The sequence below is a fragment of the Giraffa tippelskirchi genome, chromosome 6 (genome assembly GCF_054371585.1).
Source record: "Giraffa tippelskirchi isolate mGirTip1 chromosome 6, T2T-mGirTip1v1.2.pri, whole genome shotgun sequence".
NCBI classification, from domain to species: Eukaryota; Metazoa; Chordata; class Mammalia; order Artiodactyla; family Giraffidae; genus Giraffa; species Giraffa tippelskirchi.
The window spans coordinates 1,018,842-1,042,950 of NC_137280.1; the positions used below are offsets into that span (position 1 = coordinate 1,018,842).

Consider the following 24,109-nt stretch of genomic DNA (forward strand, 5'->3'; position numbering starts at 1 on the left):
AGTGGGACAGCCTTGATGCAGAGGAGGAAAGGCAGGCAGGCGAGGACGGGGCCACTGATGAAGGTGCTCTACTTATCCAGACTCCAGCCCGGCCCCTCCGCGCCCTCCTTTCAACCGGCCCTCCACCTGGGCTCCTATCCCTACGGTTACAGAACTTCCAAAACAATTTTTTTTCTTTTTGTGGAAGAATGCCCTCCCCTGCGTGGTGAGTCTGTCAGTTAAAGGGCCCTGATCACCCAGGATCAGGAGGGGGGCATGTGGCCAACCTAGCCCAGCCTTAGCAAAGAATCCCGCTATCCCCGAAACAGCGACACCCGATGCTCTTGTTATTTTGAGTTTATCCTGCTCCATCTTTGATGTCTACGTCCCTGGCCTCAACCCTTGGCGCCTCCCATAATTTTCCATCTGCTCATCCCTCTCACCCCATTCCGAGGCTATAAATCCCCACTTGTTCTTGCTGTACTTGGACGTGAGCCATCTCCCTCCCCCCGCTGCAATACTCCTATTGCAATAGTCTTAAATAAAACCCTCCTCACAACTTAAACAAGCGTCAGAATGACTGTTTTTCCTGTAACATCACACGGCCTTGGGCAAGCTGCAGTCTTGTCTTCAGCCTCCTCAGTCATCAGCGCCCTTGTCCTTCCACCCGTTCTTCCGTCTTTCACGCTTCCTTCCCCGCCTCGCTCTTCTTTTGGCTAGAATATTCTAGGCTGGGCTGGACTCATCCATGTTCTTAATCACTGAGAAGATGGGGTTAATTCCTGTCTGGATCTGGCAGCTAGCTTCCTTTGTAGAAAACCCCAAGCTCTTTTCTTCATGGCTCCCAGGGAGAATGTCTCAGTGACTGTTTTCCAGTGGGGAATGGGATCATCAAAACTACCCTGGAGCAGCTGGAAGGATTAAAAATATAATACATGGAAAACTGCTTTGCACGTTGCACAATGTTATATAAATATATTTCTCAGACAAAAGACAAAGAAAGGGGGCTTGATGAAGTGTTGAAATTGTTAAAGTGCTCTGACTAAATCTTTAAAAGAGGAATTATACGCCTGGACACAGTCGCAGTAGCCTGACTATCCAGGGTCAGCTGCTGCAGCTGTGAGCAATTTACCCACGTGACTCTCTGCTGTCTACCGCCCTCCATTTAAGGACAAGATAGCTGGAGAACAGCTCAAGCAGTTGAGGGAGATATTTGTGGGAGTAAAAAATGTGTTCATCACGTTTGTAAAGGTCACACAAAAATCTCAAGGCACTTGGTCACTGTGTGTAAAAAGGGAACAGTGTACTATTTTATGAGCTAACGATGATTACAGTTGCAATATCTGACAGGCTGTGTGAGCTGATGCAAAAGTTGAGAATTTTTTAGCTCCTCTAGTGAATCTTATAATTAGCACCCAATCTTCTTTAGTGATTAAGAGCCAGATTGTTTTGATGTGAATCTTGAATCTATCATTTTCCTAGCTCTTGTCTTCAGCAAGTTACTTAACCTAATTTTAAAAATGAGATTTATTATAACTAACTCATAGAATTATTTAAAGGGGTAAATGAGTAAATGAAGACAGTGATTGGAACTGGAACAGTGTCTGGCATATAGTAGGGACTCCGTACATTTTAACAGTTATTTAGACATGATCAGATCAAGCACAATAGCTTGCATTTGAGGGCCATAATAGGTAGACTCTGCTAAAAGCTTTTGACCACCACTATCGTTTAATTCTCACAGCAGCTCTGTGCAAGAAACAGTTACCGTAGCAGCCCTGAAACAGAAAGGCCTGCTTGTGGGGCTGGTCCACGGCTAGCTTCTGGGAACTTGACTTTTGGAAGGTTCCCTAAGTGACCATCTGATAAGGCACCTTTGCTTACCTGGGGCACTGCATTCTGCTGCACCAGCCTGACTAGACTGTTTGCACAAACAGTGTGACTGATGGAGAACACGTGCTTCCCTGCTGAGAGTCTGGAAGGCTGCAGGGGGCTGCCCAGGCAGGCGAGTCTATGCCCCTGTGAGCAGCCACTGAGAAAAACCTTGCCCTCTGAGTTTCAAGCGGGCTTCCCTGGGCAGAGACGTCCTGCGCATGCTACTGCAGGTCCCTGCTGGAGGAAGCAGTCAGTTCCCCGCGGCCCCTGGGGGTCTCCAGACAACACCCAGGATGCCTTCTCCCCTGCTGATCCTTCTCTGCGTCATTGCACCATAAAAAATCTGAGCCGGAAATCCAGTCGTATGTTGAGTCTTTCTGGTACATGTGGGTAGTCCTAGGATTTCAAAAAACAAAACCAAAAATCCAAGCAAGCAACCAACCAAAACTCTCAAAGGCACATAGTGTGACTCCAGTTTCATAAACTGCACAACCTGAGGAATGGGGAGCTGAGTGACAAGGTCACACAGTAAGTGAAGGAGCTAGGATATAAACCCTGTCTGTTCTCTCCAAAGGCCATGCTCATTCCACAGCCAGCCGCACCCAGTTCTGTACACCCAGGTGGCTGCTGTTCAGTCACTCAGTCGTGTCCGACTCTCTGCGGCCCCATGGACGGCAGCACGCCAGGCCTCCCTGTCCACCACCAGCTCCCGGAGTTTACTCAGACTCATGTCCATCGAGCCGGTGATGCCACCCAACCACCTCATCCGCTGCTGTCCCCTCCTCCTCCTGCCCTCAATCCATACACCCTGGACCAAGGGAAACTCCTTTCTAAGGCACAAGGACTGGTAGCTACTGGTTAGCTAGGCGACCTCGGAAAAATATCTTTAAGCTTTGAATTCCAGATTTCTTCAGTGTAGAACTATAATAGTCATACCAATGTCATAGAATTGCTGTGAGGGTTTAATGAGATTATATAGACAATATATGCCATATATGTGAAGCATGTAAATATTAAATACACAATGTATTTATACATTAAAATTTATACAGTGTCTAGTCCAGTGCCTAGTACATGGTAAACCTCAATAAATGAAAAATCTAGATAAATATGTACATACTAATGAACATCCATACAGGTGTATAATTACATACGTGTAAACATGCAGGAGTATTTATATATACACACATTCATATATATTTTCATGTAAGTTCATTACTCAGCTAACAAATTCTGTCTTGATTATAGAGCACCATTCATAAATGAATCTGGCCAGGATTTCATACCTGGGCCTGATTTTTATGCTTACTGGTTTTAAGCTAGAGAACCACTTTTATCCAGAAATTTTTTGCTCAAAGCCTAAAGGTTGACTTTCTTTAATGTTTAACCAGTTAAACTAATTATTAGCTGAACAATTCAGAGCTTCGCTTAAAACACTCACTGGTGTTTATCATTAACTCTAACATACACATATGTGGTTGTCATATTTTCATAATTCAAAGTTAGAGTCTGTGATCTAGCAGTGACTTGCTGGGCTGAGAAATGGGAACTCCCTTGGAAACTCTGACTGCTCTATATAGAGATATTCAATCCTCCTGAAACCATGGAAAACAAATCAATAACACCCTATTTTACCCTTTATGTCACAACACTGCAGCATTTACGTTTATAGCATTACAGAATTACACTGTAATTGAGGTGTAATCACTTACTCTTTGGAAATCATTTGGAAACCATTTGTGGCATCTTCTGTCTTCTCTCCGAAGTTGAGGTGTATAGCATCAGTCAGTAAATGGTAGCATAAAAAGCTGGTTTTCTCTAGAAATTGATATCACCAAGTTTTCTGTCTGGAGCAAAAATGACAGTACTAACTCCAACCCAAACGGCATTTTTTACCAATGGAAAGTCCCAGTCACTCCAATCAATTCTGAGTTCACGCGTACTAGCAATAATACCCACTTGGATGTTACTACCTAAGTGACCTCAGAAAAATAACTTAACCTACGGATGCTTTGGCTTCCTTATCTGTTAAATGCTGATAATAAAAATACCTCCCCGATAGTTACTGATACTAATTTGTTCACTTAAAAATGTTTTAAGATGGTTGATCTCACCTTAGTTGTTCTTACTGTAATAAGATACTTTTAGCAACAATAACATGGCTTCCCAGGTGGCTGAGTGGTAAAGAATCCTCCTGCCAATGCAGGAGATACCGGAGACATGGGTTTGATCCCTGGGTCGGGAAGATCGCCTGGAGGAGGAGATGACAACCCACTCCAGTGTTCCTGCCTGGAGAATCCCGTGGACAGAGGAGCCTGGCGGGCTGCAGTCCGCGGGGTCGCAGAGACGGGACACACCTGAGCGCGTGCACAAACAGCTACTGGGCTGCCAAGGTGTTCCTTTGGGTCTGTCCATACGATGCCCTGAGAAGACCCCAAAGAACTTCTGGGCCAAGTCTACAGAACATCTGCCTCAGGACTTCCCTGGGTGGGGAAGATCCCTTGGAGAAGGGAAAGGCTACCCACTCCAGTATTGTGGCCTGGAGAATTCCATGGACTGTATAGTCCACAGCGCAGTGAAGAGTTGGACACGACTGAGAGACTTTCAGGGGACACAGGTTCAATCCCTGGTAGGGGAACTAAGATCCCACAAGCCATTTGACATGGGAAAAAAAAAAAAAAAAAAAAAAAATATATATATATATATATATATATATATCTGCCTCCAAAAGTTTAAGAGGTTTCAAAAAGTTAATGTGTAAAATCACTAGAAAAGTGTCTGGCACACAATATAAATTAAATAAACAAAATATATCGTACGTCTTCGATTGATCTCTAATTGCTTCTATAACCATTTTATAATCCCTACAAGACTATAAGCTGTTTAAGGCCAGGGACCACACTGGCATTTTACAATTCTATTCACCTTTCAAACTTCAATCAATAGCCCAGTCGTAGACATATTAGACCATCCATAAACAGTTGAGAGTGCGATTGTGGCAACATCAGAAAGGAGGAAACAGCCCAAACCCCCTGAGTGGCCTGAGTGCCTTTCAAACCAGAGCGTCCCAACCACTGGTTTTCAAAGTATTTGAACCCAATGCACAGGAACAGTTTTCATGTTACCAATCACGGCACACATGACCATGGCCATATGTTTATATAGTGTATTTCTAACTGAAATAAACATTTTGCAAAGCAATCCTTGACATTACTATATAAAATCTGCTCTGAAATGATGTATTCTAGTGAAATCCAATCCACTGCATCTCAGACTTCTACAGTGCATTCGAATCACTTGAGATTATGCTAAAATGTAGATCAGATTCAGTGGGACTTGGGTAGGATCAGAGATTCTGCATTTCTGCCACGTTCCCAGGTGACCCTTAGGATCCATGGACCATACCTTGAGTAGTATTATGAGAGTCCAATCTAGTCTACTGAAAAAATTTTTTTTTTCTTTAGTGGTTCCTTTTTAAAAAAATTTTATTCAAGTATGGTTGATTTACAATGCTGTATTAATTTCTGCTATACAGTAAGGGGACTTAGTTATACATATATTCTTTTTCATATTCTTTTCCATTATGGTTTATCACAGGATATTAAATACAGTTCCCTGTGCTAAAATTTTTCTTAATATTTTAATTTAATTATTTTACATATTTAAACCAACTGAAGTGAAAGTTGCTCAGTCATGTCCAACTGTTTTTGACCCTATGAACTATACAGTTCATGGGGTTCTCCAGGCCACAGTACTGGAGTGGGTAGCCTTTCCCTTCTCCAGGGGATCTTCCCAACCCAGAGATCGAACTCAGGTCTCCTGCATTGCAGGCAGATTCTTTACCAACTGAGCTATCAGGGAAGCCCTTTTAAACCCACTAAAGGGTTACAATCTGCAGTTTATAAAACACTGCTCCAAATAATTTCAAAAGTTTCTTTCATCTCTATAATTTCATTGTTTTCTCCCTAACGCTGGGAGAGAAATTCTAGGCCTGTGTAGAAGTGTGGGGAGGGGAGTTGATAGCAAGAATGATTCAGGTATTACCTCTCGTACTGACTCCTAGGCTGAAAGGCTTATCTAGCTCCAGCCCTTTATTCACTGTTCCAAACCTACAATCATGCAGCTGTATTAATAAACTGATTGAGGGACTTCCCTGGTGGTCCACTGGTGAAGTATTGCCTCGCAGTGCAGGGGACATGGGTTCGATCCCAGGTAAGGGAACCAAGCTCCCACAAGCCGCAGAGCAATGAAGCCCGCATGCTCTGGAGCCACAGCTAGAGTCTGTGCACCGCCACGAAGGATCCCACCGGCTGCAACTAAGACACAGCCGAACAAATGATCAAATAAATGAAAATATTTCACAAAGGAAATGAACTGACTGAGCACTTACTAAGAGCAGAGCACTGAACCACACACTTTACATCTGCCTCGTTTGCTCCTACAAGCACCCTATGCAAGCACTCCCATTTCACAGATGAGAGAAGGTAAGTAGCTGATAACCGGTAGCGCTGGGATTCCAGAGGCTGTGTTCCCGTGGAAGCCGGCCCCATGAGAACTGAGGGGGCTCAGTGATCCCTGCTTCCAGCAGTCACACCCTTACACGTCCGCTCTCATACTGAACGGAACCGCCCTGCCAACCAGCAGTGGTGAAGAAATGACTGTGTGTGACTCCAAGGCTCTGCTAAAGACACCCTGGCTTCTGTCTCACATTCCCTTGGATCACGCCTTTGGAAGAGGCCTGGTTGCCACGTCATGAGAATTCTCAAGCAGTTTTATGAAGAAGTCTACAGAGCAATGGACAGAAGCTTCCTGCCAACAGCCAGCCCCGACCTGGTGCCCATGCAAGCGAGCCACTGTGAAGGAGACCCTCTGGACTGTCAGGTCTTCCGATGACTGACCCTGGACAACGTCTCGACTCCAACCTCCTAAGAGACCGCCAAGCCAAACCACCCGCTGTGTCTCTCCAGACTCCCCACCCACAGAAACTGTACGAGATAATAAACACTCACTATTATTTTATAGCATTCAGTTTTAGAGGAACTCCTTACACCGCAATAGGTAACTAATACACTTCTTCAACAATATGCTACTAACATATTGCATTATTATGATTCGGCCCTTAAAAAAAGGCGGGGGGAAATTTGACGAAGGCCTTTTGGATGCTTCTTCAGCATGGCAGCCTGAACCACGGTTCAGCAAATCTTCATTCTTCCATTGCAACTAGCTTTGTGAGGGCCATCTACTTCCCATCCAGACTTGACCAGATGACCAGTTGTCGGATGTGAAGCTGTGACGCTAAATTTCACCCAAGCAGAAAGTTTTGGAGACACTGAAAGAATCTACTTGCCTGCTCTAGATCGGGCCTCATCCATCAAAACAACATATTCCAAAAGAAAAAACCCCAGAGAGTGGATGCTCCTTTATATGAGTCCCAGCATGAGAAGGCCTGGAACTTGACCCCCAGCCTAGAGGCGAGCTAGGCTGAGCCCGAGCAGAAGCACGGTTGGCTCAGGGAGCCGCGAGTGAGAAATGAGCACGCGGTCGCGCTTAGGGAAGGCGGGCGCTCACCGTGCTGGATGATGCCGTGCTCCAGGAGCCGCTGGCAGAGCTGCTCGGCCTCCTGCCGCGCCGTGGCCTCCCCTTCCTGCACCAGCCAGTCCAGGAACTCGGACGCCATGAAGGTGCGCTCGTACTTGAGCCCCTCCTCCTCCCGGGGCTGCAGGAGCGTGTTCTCGGGGCTCATCAACCTGGCGGAGGAAGGGAAAGGAGATAAGGCAGCCTGCACGTACCAGTGGCGGGGAGGAGGGGGCAAGAGGCACAAACTGCCACGTGCAAAATGAACAAGCTACAAGGAGATGTGGTCCTGTGCAGGGAATATGGACAATATTTTATACTAACTTTACATATAGTATGAAAGTGAAAGTGTTAGTTGCTCAGTCGTGTGGGACTCTTTGCGACCCCATGGACTGTAGCCCACCAGGCTCCTCTGTCCATGGGATTCTTCAGGCAAGAATACTGGAGGGGGTTGCCCTTTCCTCCTCCAGAGGATCTTCCCACCCCAGGGACTGAATCTGGGTCTCCCGCATTGCAGGTGGATTCTTAACTGGCTGAGCCACTAGGGAAGCCCCCACAGAGAATAATCTATGAAAACTTGGAATCATTGTGGTGTATACCTAAAACTAATGTAATATTGTAAATCAACTATGCTTCAGTTAAAAAAGAAAGAAAAGAAACCTACATAAAAGGAAAATCACTTAGTTGGAATTCCGCATCCCAGGCTTCCGTGAAGTATCACAGCGAGGCTGTCGGACAGACAGACAGATGTGGCTGCCATGTGCTGCCCCGAACGCAACCATCAGGAGAAGCAGCTGCTTCAGAAGTGAACAAGAGGCATCTTTTCCTGGTGATTAGTAGGAACACTGAAATGCAATCCAGAACTCTAGCTTTACAAACTGCAATCAGTGTGTGTGTGTGTGTGGTCAGCTGCTCAGCCATGTCTGACTCTTTGTGACCCCATAGACTATAGCCTGCCTGTCTCCTCTGTCCATGGAATTTTCCAGGCAAAAATATTGGAGTGGGTTGCCATTTCCTACTCCAGGGGAACTTCCTGACCCAGGGATTGAACCCACATCTCTTGGGTCTCCAGTAATGGCTGGTGAATTCTTAACCTCTGTGCTACCTGGGAAGCTCGGTATTCAATTTAGCCTTCTTGAACGGGAGTTACTAACCAAATTGCACCCTTTCTAAAACACGTCTCACATCTCTTTCCTAAAGGCATGATTCCTTTTCCCAAATCACTGGATTACTTGCTATGGACTTAATGCTTGCGTCCTCCCAAAATTTATATATATTGGAACACTAAATACAAATGTGGTACAATTTAGAGATGGGGATTTGGAGAAGTGATTATTTCATGAGTGGGGAGCTCTGTTAGGGAAGAAGAAATTTTCCTGTACCCTTGTAGGTTATTCTGGCTGGTCTATGAATTAAACTGACATGAGACAGATTAACAGGACAAAGTTAAACAAAAGTTAAGTAACGTGTACGGGGGAGAGACACAGGAAAACAGTAACTCACCAAAATGGGCAAAACCTTAACCTTAAATACCACCAAAGTCAGAAGAGGACGTTGGGGGTAATGGTTCAGGACTTCAAAGAGAAAGAAAGAGATTCAGATGAAGACAAAAAGGCACAGTTTGGTAAGCCAGCGTTTGCTGTGGCTGTTTGCTGCGGCATGCAGAGACAACGGGTGCAGAGAGGAACCCAAACAGACAGACTTCACTGGGTGCCTCCTTGTCTCCGCACCTAGCTCAGACTGTAGTTATCTACACTGATTGCTCCTTTCCTGGAACAAGTCCTCTATCTAAATTTTTTTTAGGTCAAAGGTCAAATGTTCCTCTGGAGCCCTTCTGGGCTTTGATTGCTTTTAGCTCAAAATAATCCACGTACCAAAGAGATATTTTGGGGCGGCAAAATGTGTTCTCCTACACGCCCATGCTGCGATCACTGTTTCTATAAGAAGGGACTGCTGCTTCTTCCTCTCCGTGAGGACCCAGTGAGAAGACCTCTGCACACTGAGGTGTCTCAGCACACGCCAGGTCGGCCAGCACTTTGACCCTGAACTTCCCAGGCTCCAGACAGCGAGGAACGGTGTTTGTTATTTAAGCCATCCAGTCTAGAGTGGTTTTGCTAACGCGGCCTGAACTGAGGCAGTGACCTGAGTGATTCCCTTAGGGCCCCCTCGCCCGACAGCACAGCTCACCCCCCTGCCCAGGCTCTCCTGACGCCTCCACGTGCAGACAGCCCCCCGGGGCACAGGCTTCACCCGCCGCATGAGGAAGCCCCTCTGACAGCATCAGAGGCGGTGCGCGCTGTCCCCTCAAGGCTCTGCGCCCCGCCCGCAAATGATACGCGAGGTGGCCACAGGACTGAATAGTTTTAAAAAATAAAAAAGTAAAAATTCACATCCGATAATGTCCTGACCCTGAGGAAGATACAAAGCCATGGCTTTTCATTGCCTTTAGGCTAGAGACCAAAACCCTTTCTACAGCCAATAATGCATGCATGACCTTGACCCGCCTCTGTGGAACAGTCTCACCTCTGACCCATCATCCAGAGGGGCTGGCCTTCCTTCAGCTCAAACATTCGGCTATTGTTCAGTCACTCAGCCGTGTCTAACTCTTTGCGACCCTGCGGACTGCAGCACGTCAGGCCTCTCTGTCCATCACCATCTCCCAGAGCTTGCTCAAACTCATGTCCATTGAGTCGGTGATGCCATCCAACCATCTCATCCTCTGTCGTCCCCTTCTCCTCCTGCTTTCAATCTTTCCAAGCATCAGAGTCTTTTCCAATGAGTTGCCTCCTCACATCAGGTGACCAAAGTGTTCCTGTTTACCACAGGGCCTTTGAACATGCCATTCCCAAAGCTGGAATGGTCTCCTCCACTTCACTCCACTATCTCTCTACTCCTCAAGGGCTCCCTACACAGTCTGTGTGATTATCAGGTTATAGACTACCTTCCCTTCTCAAGTAAAAGCTCCAACAGGAGAGAGTCCATGAAACCTTGTTCAATGAAAAACATAACTCCATAAAATGCTACCATCACTGCGTTATCCTCCTTTAAAACCATTCCTGCTGAGTTCTTGTCTTCTATATGAAAGCTTGTTTCTGTCTTTGAAACAGCTAAGTTCAGTTCAGTTGGTCAGGTGATGGGCATCAGTTCTTTGCATCAGGTGGCCAAAGTATTGGAGTTTCAGCTTCAGCATCAGTCCTTCCAGTGAACACCCAGGATTGATCTCCTTTAGGATGGACTGGTTGGATCTCCTTGCAGTCCAGGGGACTCTCAAGAGTCTTCTCCAACATCACAGTCAAAAGCATCAATTCTTCAGCGCTCAGCTTTCTTTCTAGTCCAGCTCTCACATCCATACATGACCACTGGAAAAACCACAGCCTTGACTAGATGGACCATTTTTGGCAAAGTAATGTCTCTGCTTTTTAATACGCTATCTAGGTTGGTCATAGCTTTTCTTCCAAGGAGTAAGCATCTTTTAATTTCATGGCTGCAGTCACCATCTGCAGTGATTTTGGAGCCCAAGAAAACAAAGTTTGTCACTATTTCCATTATTTCCTCATCTACTTGCCATGATCTTAGTTTTCTAAATGTTGAGTTTTAAGCCAACCTTTTCACTCTCCTTTTTCACTTTTATCAAGAGGCTCTTTAGTTCTTCTTCACTTTCTGCCATAAAGGTGGTGTCAGCTGCATATCTGAGGTTATTGATATTTCTCCCAGCAATCGTGATTCCAGCTTGTGCTTCACCTAGCCCAGCGTTTCTCATGTTGTAGTCTGCATACAAGGTAAATAAGCAGGGTGACAATATACAGCCTTGACGTACTCCTTGACTGATTTGGAACTAGTCTGTTGTTCCATGTCCAGTTCTAACTGTTGCTTCCTGACCTGCATACAGATTTCTCAGGAGGCAGGTAAGGTGATGTGGTATTCCCATCTCTTGAAGAATTTTCCACAGTTTGTTGTGATCCACACACTCAAAGGCTTTGGCATAGTCAATAAAGCAGAAATAGATGTTTTTCTGGAACTCTGTTGCTTTTTCGATGATCCAGCGGATGTTGGCAATTTGATCTCTGGTTCCTCTGCCTTTTCTAAATCTAGCTCAAACATCTGGAAGTTCACGGTTCACATACTGTTGAAGCGTGGCTTGGAGAATTTTGAGCATTACTTTGCTAGTGTGTGAGATGAGTGCAATTGTGCAATAGTTTGAACATTCTTTGGAATTGCCTTTCTTAGGGATTGAAATGAAAACTGACCTTTTCCAGTCCTGTGGCCACTGCTGAGTTTTCCAAACTCACTGGCATATTGAGTGCAGCACTTCCACAGCATCATCTTGCAGGATTTGAAAGAGCTCAACTGGAATTACATGACCTCCCCTAGCTTTGTTCGTAGTGATGCTTCCTAAGGCCCACTTGACTTTGCATTCCAGGATGTCTGGCTCTAGGTGAGTGATCACATCATCGTGGTTATCTGGCTCATGAAGATCTTTTTTGTATAGTTTTTCTGTGTATTCTTGCCACCTCTTCTTAATATCTTCTGCTTCTGTGAGGTCCATACCATTTCTATCCTTTATTGAGCCCATCTTTGCATCAAATGTTCCCTTGGTACCTCTAGTTTTCTTGAAGAGATCTCTAGTCTTTCCCTTCTATTGTTTTCCTCTATTTCTTTGCACTGATCGCTGAGGAAGGCTTTCTTATCTCTCCTTGCTGTTCTTTGGAACTCTGCATTCAAGTGGGTATATCTTCCCTTTTCTCCTTTGCCTTTGGCTTCTCTTCTTTCCCCAGCCATCTGTAAGGCCTCCTCAGACAGCCATTTTGCCTTTTTGCATTTCTTTTCCATGGGGATCGTCTTGACCCCTGCCTCCCTGCACAATGTTACGAACCTCCGTCCATAGTTCTTCCAGCGCACTATCAGATCTAATCCCTTGAATCTGTTTGTCACTTCCACTGTTTAATCTTCTCAAACTAACAACAATATACAACACAAAATGCATCATTTCAGTCTAAAGCAGGAAGAAATCTTAGGGATCACTGTAAGACAATTCCCTCTTTATTTATGAGAAAAATGTAATTCTCATCCAAATGAGAAACACTGAATGCCAGCATTCCCTGCTCCGGGTCATGCAAACGAGCACTGTATCGATGTTTACAAACCGTATCATTCGCGGGCAACTGACCCGCACACCTGGATGTGTACTTACACGATGCTCACTTTCAAGCTTTGAGACGTAGAGCCCAGTCCTGCTGTGGCAAGAACACAGGACCAGGAACCTGAAGGTTTAAGTTTATTCAGCATGAGTCACGTGGTAACTGTGAGATGAAAAGCAAGTCACTTTTTTCTTTTTTTTAATCTTCCTTTCTCTCGAGAGTATGATAGCTTCATCCATCTGTTGTGAGAACCACGTGTGAGTGTGAGTAAACCAACTTAACGATACAAAAGACAATGTATATAGAAAGTGTTATACTTAACTAGTCATGGTGCCTTCCTCAGGGCAGGATGAATTTGTACCAACAGCTCTGGGGACTCCTCTGAGTCATCTCCTCTCTCCCGAGAACCTTCCGGGATCTACCAGAAGCCATGAAAGGGTCACAGCATTGGAAGGAAGACCATGGGACTCAGACACAGCTCTGCCACAAACTAATGACACGGTTTCCTTTTTTTTTTTTTTTTTACTGCACCAGTGTCCCCAAATTCATAATAAATGAGGAAAATAATACATGTGCTATTGCCTTCACTGGATTGCTGTCATTAAAAATTTCTGTTAAAAAAAATGTTCTAAGAACATAGTGTATGCTTTTATATTTAAGAGTTCAGTTCAGTTGCTCAGTCGTGTCCGACTCTTTGCGACCCCATGGACTGCAGCACGCCAGGCCTCCCTGTCCATCACCAACTCCCGGAGTTTACTCAAACTCATGTCCATTGAGTCAGTGATGCCATCCAACCATCTCATCCTCTGTCGTCCCCCTTCTCCTCCCCCCCTCAATCTTTCCCAGCATCAGGGTCTTTTCAAATGAGTCAGCTCTTCACATCAGGTGGCCAAAGTATTAGAGATTCAGCATCAGTCCTTCCAATGAATATTCAGGACCGATTTCCTTTAGGATGGACTGGTTGGATCTCCTTGCAGTCCAAGGGACTCTCAAGAGTCTTCTCCAACACCACAGTTCAAAAGCACCAATTCTTCAGCGCTCAGCTTTGTTTATAGTCCAACTCTCACATCCATACACAACTCCTGGAAAAACCATAGCCTTGACTAGACAGACCTTTGTCTGCAAAGCAATGTCTCTGCTTTTTAATACGCTGTAAGAATAGATACCACACTGGATCTTAGCCAAAAGGCCGTGAAGCAATTAAGAGTATTTATAAAATCTACCGGGCCTCCCAGGTGGTCCTAGTGGTAAACAACCCGCCTGCCAATGCAAGAGACATAAGAGACATCGGTTCAGTCTCTGGATTGGGAAGATCCCTGGAGGGCATGGCAGCATACTCTAGTACTCTTGCCTGGAGAATGCCAAGGACAGAGGAGCCTGGTAGGCTACAGTCCATTGTGTCACAAAGATTGTGACATGACTGAAGCAACTTAGCACTCACGCACACATAAAAGCTATTAGCATATAACTGAACTCATTAAAAACCTTATTTAGAACTCTTTTAAAAAAAAATCTTATTGGCAGAGATTCAGTCAGTTCAGTCGCTCAGTCGTGTCCGACTCTTTGCGACCCCATGAGTTGCAGCTCACCAGGCCTCTCTGTCCATCACCAACAACCGGAGTCCACCCAAACCCGTGTCCATTGAGTCGGTGATGCCATCTAACCATCCATCCTCTGTCGTCCCCTTCTCCTCCTGCCCCCAATCCTACCCAGCATTACGGTCTTTTCCAATGAGTCAACTCTTCGCATGAGGTGGCCAAAGTATTGGAGTTGCAGCTTCAACATCAGTCCTTCCAATGAACACCCAGGATTGATCTCCTTTAGGATGGACTGGTTGGATCTTCTTGCAGTTCAAGGGACTCTCAAGAGTCTTCTCCAACACCACAGTTCAAAAGCATCAATTCTGCAGCACTCAGCTTTCTTCACTGTCCAGCTCTCACATCCATACATGACCACTGGAAAAACCATAGCCTTGACTAGACGGACCCTTGTTGGCAAAGTAATGTCTCTGCTTTTAAATATGCTATCTAGGTTGGCCATAACCTTCCTTCCAAGGAGTAAGCGTCTTTTAATTTCATGGCTGCAACCACCATCAGCAGTGATTTTGGAGCCCAAAAAAATAAAGTCTGACACTGTTTCCACTGTTTCCCCATCTATTTGCCATGAAGTGGTGGGACCAGATGCCATGATCTTAGTTTTCTGAATGTTGAGCCTTAAGCCAACTTTTTCACTCTCCTCTTTCACTTTCATCAAGAGGCTCTTTAGTTCTTCTTCACTTTCTGCCATAAGGGTGGTGTCATCCGCATATCTGAGGTTATTGATATTTCTCCCGGCAATCTTGATTCCAGCTTGTGTTTCTTCCAGCCCAGCGTTTCTCATGATGTACTCTGCATAGAAGTTAAATAAGCAGGGTGACAATATACAGCCTTGACGTACTCCTTTTCCTATTTGGAACCAGTCATTGTTCCACGTCCAGTTCTAACTGTTGCTTCCTGACTTGCATATAGGCTTCTCAAGAGACAGGTCAAATGGTCTGGTATTCTCATCTCTTTCAGAATTTTCCACAGTTTATTGTGATTGCCCACAGTCAAAGGCTTTGGCATAGTCAATAAAGCAGAAATAGATGTTTTTCTGGAACTCTCTTGCTTTTTTGATGATCCAGCGGATGTTGGCAATTTGATCTCTGGTTCCTCTGCCTTTTATAAAACCAGCTTGGCAGAGATTAATCAGGGTTAATTCAGGATTAATACATACACTACTATATACAAATAAGTAAACAACAAGGACCTACTGTGTAGCACAGGGAACTACACCCACTCTCGTGTAATAACCTCCACTGGAAAAGAACCTGAAAAAAAGTATGTACGCAGGCATCACTGGATCACTGTGCTGTCGACGTGAAACCAACATAACACTGCAAATTATTTCAAGAAAAATTACAATACTAATTTGCAGTAATTACAATATAATATTGTAATTACACTTCAATAAAAAAATTAAATCTGCAGAAAAGAATATTTAGATCTCTTCCCAAGTCAACCCTCTTCTGTACTTCAATCCAGCTGAGAAATAGCTCTGAGGCTGCTTTCAGAGGGCTAGAGCAGTTGAGTGTGTATGAGCCGTAAGAACCGTGTGTAATACAGTCCTGGAGTGGGTTGCCATGCCCTTCTAAAGGGGCTCTTCCCCACCCAGGGATCCAACTTGGGTCTTGTGCATTGCGGGCAGATTGGTTACCATCTGAGTCATCAGGGAAGCCTGTAATGATGACCAGGCCCTTCTTAGAAGAAGGGACAACTGCCACATATAATCAACACGAGGGCCAGAATCCTGAAGACACGTCACAGGAGGTGGCCACACAGCTCCGCGCAGGCTTCTTCCCAATGTGACTCCACTGCTTCTCCCATCAAGAGGCTGAGTCTAGTGCCCCATCCCCTGGACCTGGGCTGCCTCTGTGAGCTGCACTAGAGGCAGCAGAAGCAGCATTACTGTCTTCCGAGGTAAGGCTTTAGGAGGCCCTGCAACGTCCCCTTTCACCCCCTTGGAATGCCAGACTGAGGCTGCCGGGTAAGGAAGCAAGTGTAACCTACGGGCGGTGGAGAGGCTACAAGGCCCAGGCAGTGGCCAGCACCGACTCTCAGACATGAGAAGGGGGCGGCGTTGGGTGTTCCAGCTCAGCTGACCTCCCAGCAACAGTACGGATGAGCCCGGGGGGGATCCAGCACAGGAATGGCCCTAAAACCCACAGAATCAGAAGAAATAACACATCATCTGTTGTTTTAAACTACTCAGTCTGAAGGTGATTTGTTCTGTAGGAATAGATAACTAGAATATTTCGTATCAATGTTGCTTAGACACTAAGTTGTGTCCGAGTCTTTTGCAACCCCAAACTGTAGCCTGCCAGGCTCCTCTGTCCATGGGATTTTCCAGGCAAGCATACTAGAGTGGGTTTCCATTTCCTTCTCCAGGGGACTTTGCCCACCCAGGGATCAAACCCACGTTTCCTGCATTGCAGGCAGACTCTGTACCACTGAGCCACCTCATCTCAGGGGGTAAGGGCAAAAGGTGAAACCCACAAAGAGAGACATGTCACATCAGTTGGAAGGTACTGAAAGGGCAGTGAATGAATCCCAGAAGGTCCTGGAAATAAACTGCATAAAGTACAGCCGCATGGAGTTACGCCTGGGAGCCCACATCAGTAATGGGAACCTAGGAAACAAAATGCCAAAGTAAAGCGCAGCGTTATTTCTTCAGTTTCTCTGGCCCTCAGATAAGGTAGAGAGAAGAGGAGGAAAACTAGCTTCCTTGGTTTTCCAGTTTTAGCCTTTATTTCTCTAGAGAATCGCCCATCCCACTAATCTGGACCATGTGCCACTTTTAAGGGCTCCCTGCAAGGCCTCCTCAGCTCCCTGCGGACACGACCAGCCCACTCAATTATGAGCTTTTGAGACCAGGCTCCTTGTCTCTGGGGTGGACAGCTGTTTCCTAGTACCACAGGTCCTAAGAAGAATTTGCTGGATGAATACGTGAAGCTCATTTCTCTGCATTCCCCTCTGACAGGGCCTTACCCGGGAGTATGTAGAAAATGACCCCCTCAGGCCTCCCTGGCAGCCCAAGGACCTGGACTCCATCCTTCCACTGCAGGGGGCGTGGGTTCGATCCCTGATTCAAGAACTAAGATGCCTCACGCCGCAGGGCAGCCAAAAAAGGGGGGGGAAAGTCACCCTTAGAATGACCCGCGTGGAGACGTGGTGAGTCAGCAGTTCCCTCCCGACTGAGACTCTCCATTTAAGATACAGACCCAGACGCCAGCCTTCCCCTGCTGTCCGACCACACTGTCCCTTCCAGCTCAGCAACTTTCCCTTCGGGGTGTGGCGAGGACAGCTGGACAGGGGTTTGTCTGGGTCACTTCGTGTAACCAGAGCCATGACCTGACAGCCCTCCGGAGCTCCTGCTGAGTAGCTGGTGGCCTCTGGACAGATGGCTGGCCAGTTGCCGCTGCCAACGTGAGCTTCAGCAAAGAGACCAGCTGGCAAGCCCTGGGTGAGGCTGGGCTCACCTGCCGTTTAAAACGTGCCCTGCAACCCTGAAGGTCTTCTGACTTCACTTCCCCTTAGACTCCTTGAAGGAATAGCAGGAATCCTGCTATTCCTGCCCAGATCCTTTTTACCACAAAGCCTTGCCGGGGATTTGATTTTACTATCAGCATGTGGTCATGGTGTTAAAACAATCATTTGACTCACTACTTGGTCCACGGATCTCTTGCTAAGCAACAAGCTGCCCCAGAACTTGGTGACTTAAAACCACCACCACTTACGGGAGTGTAAATTGGTGCGGCCAGTATGGAAAACAGTATAGAAGTTCCTCAAAAAACTAAAAATAGAGTTGCCATGAAAGTGAAAGCCGCTCAGTCGTGTTTGACTCTTTGCGACCCCATGGCCTATACAGCCCATGGAATTCTCCAGACCAGAATACTGGAGTTGGTAGCCTTTCCTTTCTCCAGGGGAACTTCCCAATGCAGGGATCGAACTCAGGTCTCCCACAATGCAGGCAGATTCCTTACCAGCTGAGCCTCCAGGGAACCATTAAGATTCAGCAATCCCACTCCTGGGCATATATCCAGACAAAATTCTAATTTGAACAGATACATGCATCCCACGTTCACAGAAGCACTATTTACAATAACCAAGACTGGGAAACAACCTAAATGTCCACTGACAGACGAATGGATACAGAAGATACGGTACATACACACAATGGCATACTACTCAGCCATAAAGAAGAATGAAATAACATCTGCAGCAACATGGACGGACCTAGAGATTATCAAACTAAGTGAAGCCAGTCAGAGAGAGAAAGATAAATACCATATGATATCGCTTATATGTAGAATCTAAAATATGACATGAATGAACGTATTTGCGAAATAGAAACGGACTCACAGAGAGAGAATAGACTTGTGGTTGTCAAGGAGGAAGGTGTGGGAGGGACCAATTGGGACTTTGGGGTTAGCAGATACAGATATATAACACATACATCTATATGCAAACACACACATGTATACATATACACATACATACATATACACATATTAATATATATGTATAACCAAATCACTTTGCTGTATGCCAGAGAGTAACACAAGACTGTAAATCAACTACACTTCAATAAAATAATTTTTTTAAGAAACCAGCACTTAATTGTATCTTAGAGCTCCGTGGATTGCTCGGCGCTCAGCTGGGCAGTTCTTCCGTCAGCCTTGCTTGGGATCAGTCATGCAAATACAGGCAGACGGTGGCTCGGGCTGGATGGCTGGCCCTGGGGGCTCCTCAGTCAACATAGCTTCTCCCATGAGACACCCTGGACACTGAGATGCACAGCTCAAGAGGAAGGAAGCAGATGCTGCCAGAAATTTCATTTATACTTTCATTAATATATTAAGACATTAATAATAATGAGAGAATATTGTTAATATATTGGGTTGGCCAAAAAGTTTGTTTAGGTTTTTTTGTAAGATGTTGCAGAATATAATCCACTTGCCAGACCACTAACCCATTCAACATGTAAAATGCAATGGTTTTCAGTATATACATAGAGGTGTACATCCATCACTACAATCCATGTTAACATACTTGACCACTCCAGAGGAAACACTGTACTATTAGCAATCATCCCCCACATCCCCATCCCCATTCCCCATTATATACACATAATGTACAAGGTTTTAGGTGGACATATGTTTTCTTGGGTCATATAATAATTCTTCTTAATCTTTTGCGAAAACGCCAGACATTCTCCAAAGTGGCTGTGCCACTCTGCGTTCCCACCAGTGCCGTGTGAGAGCCCTGACTTCTCCACGTCCTCGCCAGCGTTTGCCATCTGTTCTTCATCAGGATCCTCCTGGCGGGTGTGAAGAGATGTCTCAGAGTGGTTTTGATTTGCATTCCCCTGATGATTACTGATATTAAGCATGGTTTTGTATGCCTGTTGTCCATTTACATATCTTCTTTGGAGAAACGTCTATTCTGATGCTTTGTCCACTGGAAAATGAGGTTGCTTGAACTTAAGCATCCTTCATATATTCTTTGATGCAACTTCTTAATCAGACAATGATTTGCAGATATTCTCTCCCATTCTATGGGGTGTTTTCTCACTGTCTTCATGGCTATTTGCAGTCCCAAAGTTTTCAATTTTGAGGTAGTCCAACTTATCTATGCTTCTCTTTTGTGGCTTGTGCTTTTGGGGTCACATGTCAGAAACACTGCCTGACACCAGCCCATGAAAGTTTACTCCTGCATTGTCTTCTAAGAGTTTTACAGTTTTCGCTCTTAAATTTAGTTCTATAATCCATTTTGAGTTAATTTTTCTAGAAGGCATGAGGCGAAGGTCAAACTGCTTATTTGCATGCAGCTATCCAGTTATCTCAGCACCATTTTGTTAAAAAGACTATTTATTCTCCATTGAATTATCTTTCTGACTTTTGTTAAAAACCAAGCAACCATGCCAGGCCTTCTTAAGCTGCTTGGGCTCAGAAGTCACAGAATGTCAACTGCCTGAGTTACACTGGTTTAAAATCATGAGATCAATGACAAATGTAGCTTCAAATCCTAACTGCACACCTGCTAGCTACCTGACTGCTTCCCCGAGCATAACTGGGGATAAAGACAGTGCCCCCCCGGGGACCTGCTAAGCAGCCTAAATGTGACAACACACAAAATGCCTCAATCTCGGGGCCCAGTACACCTTATAGCCGTAAAGATGATGGTAACGACTACGAAGATTTAACCCCTTTCTTTATGGCAAAATGAATTACTATTCTGTGTATATTTCTACATACAAGAACACCAATTCTATTTTAATTAGTGGTGACAAATGGGGAAGGTGCTCTGAGAGTCTCATTTTTATGGAACAAATTCATCTTTAGTCAAAACGGCCCTGTGTGGGACTATACTCATAACACAAACCCACACACCCTATAAGGTGTTCTTGTTTAGTCACTCAGTCGTGTCCGACTCTTAGGACCCCATGGACTGCAGCCTGCCAGGCTCCTCTGTCCATGCAATTTCCTGGGCAAGAGTCCTGGAATGAGCTGCCGTTTGCTACTCCAGGGGATCTTCCAACCCAGGGGTCAAAGCTGTGTCTCCTGCACTGGCAGGCGATTCTCTACCACTGAGCCACCGTGAGGTGCTGGGGGGGTGGCTCAGTCGCTAAGGCTTGTCTGACTCTTTGTGACCCCAGGGACTGTCACCTGCCTTAAGGTATTAGGTATTAACAAAACTCACCTCCTGAAAGTATTCACAGATTTTATTGGGCATGTGACTGAGTTCACCCTTTCCTGGATATATATCTGAGTCATATTTCCCAGACTCACTCTAACCCAGGGGAAAGGCAACATCACAATAGAAGGAACTGCTACATTTCGGGGCCAGGACAGGAATAGAAATCAGCTGATGGCAATCTCCTTGTGCACTGAAAAAAAATTCAAAAGAACTGAGAAGGCCCATATAACGTGGGAACGTATGTGAACAGTATACCAGGGCACAGCTACCAGGGAGGCAAAGTGACCCACGGGCTATGAGGCCCCAAAGATGCTTTAGAATCTAGAAAGCTTAAAAAAAAAGTCATGTGTTAATATGATGATAAATTACTTTGAAGAGCAAAACATACAATTATATACATGATAACCATTAGAAATTAAAAATTTATTCATCCAAATATTGAGTTACTTTACCCCGGGGGGCAGTTTCTGAACGCTTTTTCCTTTCTTCTTAATAGAATTCTCTATCACTCAAATTATTCCCCAGAGAGAATATACTATGCTTATAACGGGGGGGAGGGGGGAATTTATCAACAAAGAAGTTACATTAAGGTTATTTACTTATGCTGTAATTTTTTCACTTATTTGTCTGCACCAGGGCTGAGTTAGGGCCCGTGGGGTCTTCGCTGCAGTGTGCAGGGTCTTCAGTTGTGATGGGTGGGTCTGGTTCTCTGACCAGGAGAACTGGGCCCCTGAGTTGGGAGCCTGGAGTCTTAAGTGCTGGACCACCAGAGAAGTCCCTAAGGTTAACTTTATATTTAACCAGATGACTTGTCCCTGAACAAATGCTTATATCAATACTCAGTATAACACAGTTGCTCCCCAGGTATAAACTACATATTTAGATGTATGCTTCCAAAATACAGTTTGAAAGAACAACACTGACTTGTGTGAAGAGGAAGAAAGTACGAATCATGGGGAAATGCGCGTGTGAGCACTGGTCAGCTTTGAATACTATGCTGTTTTCTATAGAATAGACGTGATAGGGATAAACAGATGAAATTTTCATAGTCATTTGGTTTGGAACTAGTAAACCGAAAGCTGTTTGGTTCCTATATGTCAGTAAAACCCGAGTATATACTAAAAAAGTGAAGGAAAAGGAAGAAAAACAGCACCGTACACACTTTGCCAACAAATACCTTCCACCTTCCTTCACTTGTCTTCATATTATACACTGAACAGAACATACTCTTTCTCACTATTTTTCCTTACTTGTATTGTTCCCTCACATCCTTCTTCCTCCCTTTCCCTGGCAACATTTAAACCATTCTTCCAAAATAGGAAGCTTACTGCATAGTGGTTCAGGTTGTTCACTGCACAAGGGAGCCTGGCTTCAGTGACAAATGAGGTCTAAGATCCAGTGCCCGCTCCCCAGGAGCCATCCCTGAGGACGAGCAGGATGGCAGGAGTCTGAAGGAAAGGGCAAAAGGGTATCTGCTTCTCATTTGCACAAAGGGGCTTTAAGGGCTAGAGGAAGTACTGCCCTCTCTCTGAAAACAGCCTAACTTAGAAGTAATTCACACAGATCTCTCCTTTTTTTGAACTTTAAGTCAATACCATAGTTTCATATAAAGTCTCTCAATTTTTAGCACACTATTTTTACCCCTTTAGCTCAGATGGAAGCTTCTGAAGGATAGACACCATGCATTCAAAGCTTTCCTTTCTTAGAAAACCCAGCCCTGGGAGGCAGTATATACTAGGTGCTGAACAAACATTTGTTAATCAACTGACTGAAAACAAGGTATGCCACAAGCAACAGTAACAGAGTGTTATTTATCTTTGAAGGATAATATCCCTTCCTCTTTGCTTGCTATTTCAAATTTTCTGGAAAAAAAAGCAAGAACTTTTTTAGTGCTGGTTTTATGCTCTGACGAGACTGATAATTCGGAACCTAAGCTATAATTTTCACATTCCCCATGGTTTTTTAGTGCTGTTGTACTAAATATTATCAGCTTTTTAGTGCGGTTGCATTAAACATTTCAGTTGTTGTTACTGAACTTGAATCAGCTTTAGACAGAAGCCGAGTGTGAATTCCGAGGCCACGGCTGTCCTAAAAGGCTGCGTCCAGCTACAATTTCATAACCAAAAAATTAAACAAGGAGAGAAATCAAGCCCTTCTACGCTGAATTCAAAACAATTCAAACCTCTGTGAGGCCTTTCAAACAACTGTCAAGGGCAACTGGGTTCTCAAACATATTATAAAGGCTTCTTTTAAGGGAATGGTTATTATTTATTTTGGATGCTTCCATAATTATTAGAAAATAGAAGGATTTGCTGCCAAAAACAAAGGGTAAAAAAAGGCAAAGAAAGACAGTTAGAAGAGGTAAGATAAAGTACTTGAGAAAAAAATACAGAGAATACCAACTAGGGAATATCAAATGAGTATACGTTAACGAGGTAAGGGAAAAATCACAAAAAACTGGACACAGTAAGGAGGGACTGCTTTCTGCAGGTTCACAGGCCAAGTGACAGAAAGAGTGCTCTGTCCTGCCTATTTGCTAAATTTACCTGAAAAAGAAAGGGAAACAGTCTCTTCTCTGTTCTTCCAACCGAGGTCTTCCATCGTGCCATCATAACTGCCCCCCCAACAAACATATCACCGTTCACCCTGCCCTGCATCGGTCACTGGAACACAAAGAACAAGTCAGGGTTCCTACTCGGGAAGGACGATGACGAAGCAAGGTTACCAAACTTCCTGAAAGCTTGAAACTGCTCTTGTACACTTTGCTTTCAGCCACCTGCTGGAAACCAGCAGGCAGCCATCACCGGCAAAGGGCCAGTCGATAACCTCAGTCCAGGAGAAAAGAGATGAAAGAGACCCCCAGTGAGCTGGAGCAGCTGGTGACTGCTCAAGGCGACTCAGCCACCTCTTGGCACGGACCAGAGGGAAGAGTGTGGCGGAGAGGGCCGCGTGCTGGCAAGGAGAGACTTCCCGGTCTTCCCGAGTCTCTGGCCCAGGGCAGGTGGGCGATCTCCTGAGGACAGCGATACCCAGTCCATGCAGGAGCAGTGTGGGACCGGGCTGGACGACATCCTTCTTTCCACGGGTCTGAAGGGACAGCGGCGGTGACGGCCAGCCTCCAGTCTGAACCTCTGGACCGCGACTTCCGAGCTGGGGTCGGGCTCCGGGACCCCGAGTTTCTTCTTGTGTGTCATGAAGACAAGAATGTTGACCTCGACGGTGCTGTCAAAGTCACAGCTAATCTCTGTAAAGCATCCGGCACAGCGC

At 45.2% G+C, this 24,109-nt stretch overlaps 1 protein-coding gene and 1 long non-coding RNA gene across 3 annotated transcripts in view; both read right to left on the reverse strand.

The window, feature by feature from the left end:
* Window positions 1–24,109, reverse strand: part of DEPTOR (DEP domain containing MTOR interacting protein) — a 153,947-nt gene that overhangs the window by 71,610 nt on the left and 58,228 nt on the right. For both annotated transcript variants that reach the window (XM_081504805.1, XM_081504806.1), the window contains one exon: window positions 7,423–7,601. In XM_081504805.1, the coding sequence (XP_081360931.1) occupies window positions 7,423–7,601 (179 nt within the window). The remainder of the gene's footprint in view (window positions 1–7,422; window positions 7,602–24,109) is intronic.
* Window positions 12,620–23,986, reverse strand: LOC145511479 (uncharacterized). Its single transcript, XR_014057891.1, has 3 exons — window positions 23,389–23,986; window positions 12,884–12,984; window positions 12,620–12,805 (listed from the first exon to the last, which is right to left on the reverse strand). It is a non-coding gene; the product is annotated as an uncharacterized LOC145511479 (long non-coding RNA).